The sequence below is a fragment of the Lytechinus pictus genome, chromosome 13, assembly GCF_037042905.1.
Source record: "Lytechinus pictus isolate F3 Inbred chromosome 13, Lp3.0, whole genome shotgun sequence".
NCBI classification, from domain to species: Eukaryota; Metazoa; Echinodermata; class Echinoidea; order Temnopleuroida; family Toxopneustidae; genus Lytechinus; species Lytechinus pictus.
In genome coordinates, this window is record NC_087257.1 from 27,568,070 (window position 1) to 27,577,323 (window position 9,254).

General features: G+C 36.0%; 1 protein-coding gene across 1 annotated transcript; it reads right to left on the reverse strand.

Annotated features, from left to right (window-relative positions):
* Window positions 1-212: 212 nt before the first annotated feature.
* On the reverse strand, window positions 213-6,814 carry LOC129274229 (polypeptide N-acetylgalactosaminyltransferase 1-like). The gene is made up of 4 exons (XM_064108544.1): window positions 6,461-6,814; window positions 2,788-2,959; window positions 900-1,100; window positions 213-505 (listed from the first exon to the last, which is right to left on the reverse strand). The coding sequence occupies exons 1-4, from the start codon at window positions 6,669-6,671 to the stop codon at window positions 496-498; spliced, it is 594 nt and encodes a 197-aa protein (XP_063964614.1). The 5' UTR covers window positions 6,672-6,814; the 3' UTR covers window positions 213-495.
* Between the last annotated feature and the right edge of the window lie 2,440 nt (window positions 6,815-9,254).

Below are 9,254 nucleotides of genomic sequence, written 5' to 3' on the forward strand. Positions count from 1 at the left end.
GTATCAATGCAGTGCAGTGGTTTTAACCCTTGCCTTGCAATCTGAAGGTTTTGTGTTCCATTCTCACAACACAACAAGCATACACTTTGCCATTCATCTCATGCGGACACAACCAAGTTACAGGCAATTTTATTTATTAATTTATTTGTTTATTTCTATTTCTTTTTCTTTTTATTTTATTTTATTCATTTATTTATTCAATTTGTTTGTTTATATATTTGTTCATTCGTTTTTCATTCATTCATTTAATATTTATCTACTCATTCATTTTATTTACTTTTTTTGGGGGGGGGCTGTTTTTCCCACCCTACTGTCTAAACTCTGCAAACACTGGATAAGTGTAAACATTTCAGTGAATGGGAATTTTTGGGGCTCTATTTTTATTTACCAGGGCGCTTTGGGGCATTTCGTGGGGAGAGTCGCCCATAGCCCCCGTGTAATGCAGTGTGCGTGCTACACTTGCATGTATGTTCAATTACTTTCATTTGACAATCATTACCAATATCTGCATTCAGGCATGAAAATTGGGTATGAAAAAAAAAGCTGAAAGGGTTTTGGAAATGTCGTTGACAAGACGGTGGGCAAAGCCCACCGGGCGAGCCGCTCGCTGCTAACGGGTGGGGTCCAGGGGGCAACGCCCCCTTAAGCTCCTGGGTTTTATCAATTTTACAACTCCAAAAACCTGTTTGAGTTGAAGGATTGTAATGAAGTATTTATATGGATTTTTTGTCCAAAATTCAATTAAAAAAAACTAAAAAATACTAAAAAATAGCAATAGCACTTCCCTGGTTTTAAAAAAATTGATTTTTTTTTTTTTTTTTTTTTTTTTTTTTTTGGGGGGGGGGAATTCAGCAAACAAAAAACGCGGAAATCCACGGAAACGCGGAGAATTTTCATGCCTGTGCATTAGACTGTAACTATGGCAATGCTTACCTTGATCGCTTGCATCGTCCACCAGGATGATCTCTGCAAGAAGATCATGGGGTGACCGGTTGATGATACTATGAACGTTACGCAGCAAGGTGCTCCTCGCTTCATTGTGGTATACCAAAATGACACTTGTGGTAGGAAGATTCTTAGGATACACTTTGTTGGCACAACTGCATCAACAAAACAAACAATGGACAAGATACTGTATATGGTATTGAAATAATGACAAAAATAGTATAGTATGAATACTAAAAATTGATGATGGTGATGGGTATATTTCTAAAATAATGACAGAGCAAAATATATATGTAACACATTTAAAAAAAAAATTATAAACAGAATATCATGGTGAATGAAGGGAAATAAAATTATTTATAAAACTGAAATTGTACAACTTCACAAGAAAACAATATTTGTAATTTTATTGGGGGGGGGGTATCATTACATGTACATGGATAACGACAAAATAATACATGTACATTATATGGCTTCCTATTTTTGTTTGATCTTAAAAAGGAATGAAACCCTTGGAACAAGTAGGCTTGTGTCGAAACAGAAAAATCAAAGAATAAGAACAAAGAAAGTTTGAGAAAAATCGGACAAATAATGAGAAAGTTATGAGCATTTAAATATTGCAATTACTAATGCTATGGAGATCCTCCCATTGGCAATGCGACAAGGATGTGTGATGTCACATGTGAACAACTTTCCCTTTGATGGACTATAAAATACCCTCAAAATGTCTCTTTTTGCTTTTTCTTATGGTGATACAAACTTTTTTATCCATGACGTATTCTTTAAAAATCTGTATTACATGCCCTCCTATAGAAAGAACACATGATCTACTGATAGATGTGATAAAAGAGGCAGTTTAAGTTTAAATATATACTATGGGGAGAGTTGTTCACAAGTGACATCACACATCTTTGTCGCATTGCCAATTTGAGGACTTCCATAGCATTAGTGATCACAATATTCAAATGCTCATAACTTTTTCATTATTTGTCTGATTTTTCTCAAACTTTCGTTGATCTGTTAATTTGATTTATCTGTTTTCACACAAGCTATCTTGTTCCAAAGGTTTCATTCTCCTTTAAAATACACTACGTTATCAAAAAAAGGAAGAACTGTATAACAACATAGGCCTACTGTAGATGTATACCCTGTTAAAATTGCAAACCTATTCATCAAAATATTTGGAAATTTCAATTTCTGCTTTAATAGCATCTTTCTTAAAAAGCAAATTTTGTTGCTATGGGACCTTCAATGGAAGGAAACGAATAGTGTATGCATCTCGGTCAGGTAATTTGTCTAGCCAGCTAGACCCGGCATTCAATACACACCAATAATGGTGGCCTCACAAATTGGTGATGAATTACTGTGCATCAAGGCATACACCTAACAGCAAGGGGGGATGGGGATGTTCACATATTGGTGATGGTTTTATGAACATTGGCCTAAAATCTAGTATGAACTATATAGGCTAAAAATGCATAAAAGAATCTTTGGGACTGCACTGTACATAAATGCCTTTGAACTGAAAATGAATAAATGAATGAATTTCTACATGTATTTCTCTTTTTTTGTCATTCAGTTGGTCGGATACAGAGCAATGCTCTGTTTATACATATACTGTATATAAAGGATTTAATAGATATTGTGCGTTTAAAGTATGATCTTGTAGTTCCTGTCCATCACTGACTTGTTTGCTTTGCAAGCCCTTCACTCATGGAAAGTGGTCTGAATATACACTGTACTGTACAGCCTACTAACCATCACATTAACATAAATATCAAAAAGAAGAAATACATAAATACAGAAACACATTTTCTTCTGGTGTAAATGATGTATTCTTACCCTCTAGGCCTAACATCAGGCAATGATCTATTGAGTGCTATTCTATCACTAGCCATCAAGTTGAATTCATTGATGTGCCATAGTCTCTCTGATTCTGCTTTCTTCTCTGGCTCTATAATAACAGGTTTGCCCATCTCACCAGGGCCATCTAAATTTACAGGCTTTGGTATGTCTGAAAAAAATAACAGATTCAAAATAAATTTAGAACATGTTGAAGGATTTCCCATGTATCAAAAAATTATATATGTACATGTACCCTTACAAATCATCATCATCATCATAATCATCATCATCATCTTCACCTTCATCATCATCATCATCACCTTCACCATCATCATCATCATAATCATCATCATCATCTTCACCATCATCATAATCATCATCATCATCTTCACCATCATCATCATCATCACCATCATCATCATCATAATCATCACCATCATCTTCACCATCATCATAATCATCACCATCATCTTCACCAGCATCATAATCACCACCATCATCATCATCATAATCATCACCATCATCTTCACCAGCATCATAATCATCATCATCATCATCACCATCACCATCATCATCATCATCATCTTCACCATCATCATAATCATCATCATCATAATCATCATCATGATCATCATCATCACCACCACCACCACTACCACCACCATCATCGTCATCATCATTATCATTATAATCATCATATAGAACAATGCAGATCAGAACTAGTTGAAGCTGCTTTGACATGTTGCACAAAGAGGGGCTTCTCTCTCTGGTAATTGCACAGCTCAGAAACTGATGAAACTGAATGCTTCATGAATGATTAACCCATTGCCATGGCAACTGGTCTGTGATCTTGCATAAACTGTCACCAAGTATATCCCCTCTCATTAGGCACTGAGAGCTGTAGACATTGATTTTGATAGCTCAAGAAAGTAAAGAGGAAACATGCATGCAGTTCATTACATTGAGGAATCAAATAGTCAAAACAATAGATCCGAGAAGAATGTCCTCAAACATTTTAAAGACAATGATCAGGACAGTACATGTACATGTATGCATGTACATGTATGTAGTTGCCCTTTCTTTGAATGTTATTTGATTCCATACTTTACTGCACAGAGTATTAAGTTTTTTGCACTATTTTATTTTCAATATTTTGGCAGAAAAATTTGAATTTGTAACCAAAAAGGAGTTTACGTCGATTCTGACATGAAGATCAAACATTACGTTGAAGCTGCAAAGTACATGTAGGAATATACGATTGTACATACATGTATATAAAAGGCGATGGATAATTTTACCCTCATGTAGATAAAATCCCCATAAAATTCCCCAACTTGCAAATTCCTGACATTTTTCTTTCAGTCCATAGAGGTAAAGGTGTATAATATCTCCAAATGTAATCACTGTATACTTGGTTTTCATCAACTCTACCTTTGCCTACAATTGAACAGATTTCGAGTTCTTCCGGAAAGGCTGTGCAATACCGCTATAATATATTATTGATTTTTTAAAATATTTTTTCAAGGCAGGTTTTTTTTTTTTTTTTACTTTCAGAATTTCTGAAATATATCCCATCAGCTGTTGCCTACTTAAATTATCCCAGAAGAAAACTGTCAGAGATTAGGCAATTGGCTCTCAACCACAAATCTGAATGAACAAACAGATCAAAAGTAAAATATTGGTCAGAGGAAGGGTAGTCTGCTATGCAGACTCTGAATGGCTCGTGAGGTGGGATGTCAGCGCTAGAAGCGCGCTGCTGCTGGTTTGCAAAGCAAACCAGCCCGAAAGGGCGAGCGAAGTGAGCCATGCAGACTTGTTGAAACAGCTTTGGTACACACACTGCAGATGTGGGTCTACATTTGTAGACTAGAGGAAGGGTGGGGATTTTAATAATATTTTCTTCTGAAAACATACTACAGAGAAGAAGGGGGGGGGCTGAATTTTATAGTGGCTGAGCTGGTAAACCTATTAAGTTGTTATCAAAATTTGAGATATTGATTGGGTAGCTCAGAGAAGTTGTAATCATTGTATTTTGATTCTTGCAACTCTGTGAAGGTTGCGATAAAGCTAGTACATGTGAGATTTTACTTATCTTCGCTATCCTTATTTTTTTAAAGATACAGACCTGTATGAGATTCTTAACAGCCAGGTGGTGATTTTTAATACTAAAATGTGTAAATTACATGTAGGATTATCTAAAAGAGCAAGGCAACATTGGATATTTTTATTATTTCATCAAAGTTGGAAGAAAAGAAACAAAACACCAAAATCTTCCAAATGTCTGCTTTATATAGGGGCCTATCAAACCATCTTGTCAAGGATGGCATAAAGCTGTTCACATCTCCTCTACATGTACATGTACATTCAATCAAAATGGTTGAAGCTCATGCTTCAATTGATGATTTGTTTTTAGCCAATGACCTTCACTTCATGCATTTAAAATCAATATAAACTTGGTTTCACACACGTTCTGTTATAAAAATTAAAGCTCTGCAAAAGAAGGAGGGGTTGTGTGGCCACGGTCGATCATCGTTGTCCTGAGTGAAACATTTTTAAAAATGGAATAGAACATATTGTAGAAATTTATATTAATTAACTTTAGAAGGCAAAGGCCACACGGATTTCAATGTAATCCCAACAAGCACATCACCACAATTGTCATCAATTGCAGAAGTAGTTTACGGAACACCACACGTGTGTAAAGTCCTGGAAGGACTGAGATGAGAAAAGTGGATAGAAATGGAGATGACGGACTGTCAACCTGCCCGAAATGTTGAGTCTCCTCTCAGGACTGCTATTGCTTCTACTCCATTCGCTGACTCAAGCCAGCCTTCTCTCATCTACTCAAGCCTATCTACTTCTCAGCTTTCCACTCCTTCTGGTTTACAGTCCTTTTATAAAGGACTTCACTCATTTTGAAAAGAATACTACTTTCAAATTTTCACTTTCTCATCTGTCTATTTCATCTCCATTTCTATCCACTTCTCCTCTCAGTCCTTCCAGGACTTGGTGTACCGTAAACTACTTCCGCGGTTGTTCATACCACCATGCAAACCTTTTAACATCAATTGTCATCAAATATAAATATTTGACAAGAAAGTTGTGATTCTAAATTTTCAATTTTTTGTGCAAAAAAAAAAGTTGTAATGCAAATGAGGTACATAGCTAAAATTGTTTTTGCTCAAACTTCCGTATTAAAGAGGCTGTTCTCACTACGTTCCTAAAACTAGTTTACTGGAAACTAGTTTAGTGGAAACTAGTTTAACGCTTAGTGAGAACGGTCGAAGTGGTCTTGGAAGCGATCTTCCAAACCAGTTTGGAAAACCACCTTGCGATGTAGTTTTCAAGATCGCTTTGCCTCGTTAAACTGGTTTTAGCGTAAGTGAGGACACAACCGTTCTTCGGGAAGCGATCTTCGCACATTTTGAGCGCGCTACTCCACACGACAGGTGTAGAATACCTATGCTGCGGTTTCGAATTTCGCGCGAAACATGTCACCCCTATGAGAGCGTTTCCATGGCAACAAGAGCGCTTTACATGAAGTGATTTTGAAACCACTTTCGTGTGATCAAGTGGGAACGCTAGCATAGCGATCTTCAGAAATGGTTTCCTGAATCGGTTTCCAGTAAACTAATTTTAGAAAGCGTAACGAGAACGGCCTCAAACTCACCCATTTGTTTTCTCTCTTCTGGTAATTCATTCATCCATTTATTAGCTCTGTCAATAATTCTTTTGATGGGTCCTTCATCTTCACTGGCTTGCTTCTGACACGTCGGCCCCACGCACGGCGCCGTATAGTACAGTAATAACACAAAGTCCACAAAGATCCAGAACAGCGATGTGGCTATGATAATTTTACATTGTCTTCTTTTAGGCAACATGTTTGCAGGATAAAGTTTGTATTAAGCCTGTCCGGCTTAATTCCTCAAAGTATACAGAAATTCACAAATATTCTTTTGGTTGACGTCATGAGCAGGTCATGTTCATTTGTATCAGTGATCTAGTCTGCTGGGTGATTGGACCTGGATAGAAGAGGGGGAAAAAAAAAAAGAATTTAAAGATATTTGTATTACATACAGTTTGTATTTCAACCATGTTCTGGAATCTAACACTTGTACGGTATGGTAAGGTCATCCAAGTCTGCGCAGTCCCCCTTGTCTGCACACACGTACATGTACGTATCTGCACGATTCTAGAGAAAGAAGATATGCAACGACCACAAAATTTACACCTGCAATACACAGACAGATTCATTTAAAAATCTGACTCAAAATGATGGGAAAAAATATGGAATTTCAGGCATTTCATCATGTGACAGCCTCAAAATGCAGCCTTTTTCATCAAAATGAATGGGTGTGCAGGCATGGGGCACCATTGTCTGAAAATGACTGTCCAAGGGTTTTTCCAAGAAAATCATACATCTATTTCTTTCAAATTTTCACAAGATTTTTGGCACACTTTTTCCTATAAGAATATAAGGAACATTATCAACATATTTTTTTGTGAAATAAAAAGAAACTTGAATAGTTACGTGCGCAGACATGCACAGGGCAAACAAACCTAAAAAGTTAAAGTGTCTGCTTCTCGAACTTTCCATTTGGACTGGATCCTCCTTTCAAGAGGAAAAAGGGACACCCTTATGTATGTATAACATGTGGATCAAAGTGCAGTCACCTATGTAGTCCCCAATGTGTACACGTCGATTCAATTTACTCGGATGACATCAAGGTATTCACTGTTGCATGTATAACCATTCACACATTGATGACAAGGTGTGAAAGTGAAAGGATACAGAGCTATCTCAAAGGGTTTCATTTGTGACCATCAAGTTCAAAACCCACCATATCAGACCAGGAAATAATGTTTAATGTGTACAATGTAGGAAACTTCAATTCACCAGAGGTTAGAAAGAGATGGTTTTTAATCCATGAAACGCAACTCTGTCTCATGACAAATTATAGGGACTGCAATGCAACTGAATTTCCCTACTTTATTTGATGGTCAGCCATGCCATTATTCTTATTAATACCCATTTGTTTTTATACTCTGCAATGTTTTCTTGGGAAATAAAAATTGAAAAAAATCATAGGTAGTATCCTGATCCAGAAATGACAGGAAAGACAAACTGTCCGAGTCTTGATGAAACTGTTCCTCCACTTCAGGACGGGTCTGCCTGACTTATAACTGGTCCCACATATTAAGAAATTTTTGACTACTTCTGACTCACTTTTATTATTCAGAATTGGAAATCACAGTGATATGCAGCACTACATGTGGGCATTTTCACCACAGATGGACACAGAGGGAAAAAAATCAAATTGATATTCATGTCAAATGCTTGTTTTTTTAAATACAAAACCTGACGTTTCTGGGACAATTTTTTTTCCGACTCTGGCAGCCATTTTTATTTCAAAATGGCCGCCAAAGTATGGATACAAATTAGTGTTGAAAATGGTATATTGATTCATATTTTGTTTTGACCGATTTTTAAAGACCAGGTTTGATCATGTTTTCCCCTGTGATTTACATGTAGCTTGCTATTATAACACTTTATAAAATCCCATAGAAAGAAACACCAGTAATTCATTTATCTGATAAAAAAATATTGATGAAGTATGTGATATGGTATGTAATGTCAGTTACCAAAAACATGAACTTTGTTTTCTCATTTCCCAGAAAAGAGGATATATTATATATGAAACTTGGTAGATTTCCTCCCGAGGTAACACCCCTCCCTTCTACACCAAAATTAAAGATTAACAATCAAGCCATAGGGTACCATTAAATATGTGTAACGTCAGTTACTAAGTGGAAAATGTAATGTCAGTTTTAATACCAAGATGTAATTTACCATGATAAAACGTTGGTTACCAATAGTGAAATGCAAATGTGGTCAATTTTATGGTGAAGAAATATTGTATACTTGTTATCTAAGTCTTTCACTTCTAAAGTTAAATCACACCAGAAGGAGCTTGCTATTTACATTTAAAAGGTATAGTTCACAAGGAATACTACCGTATATAAAATTATGAAGGAAGTTGCATTCCCATCGTGCAAAAAAAAATTACTGTGAAATTGTTTTGTATACGTACATGTAATAATACCTAATACCCAAGTACCTACATGTAATTGTTTGTATCAGACAATTTTTTTTTTTTTTTTTTTCGGGGGGAGGGGGTACTTTTCCCAACCTATTGCCTAAATCTGCAACATTTGATAAGCTTAACATTGCGATGAATGGGGGTGTCCAGGGACCCTTTTTTAGTTTCTAGGATTCTTTTGAGCATTGCTGGGCTAAAAGTAAATTCCTGGTTTTATACCTGTTAGTAGTGTAGATGTGTGATACAATTTTTGTTTTTGGTTTACAAGTAGATCAAATTTGACAGTTCTGATCAATATTGCATGGATCTACTAAAACTGTCTTTTTCTAATTTACAAATAGTTCAGTTTCAGTTTAATAGAAG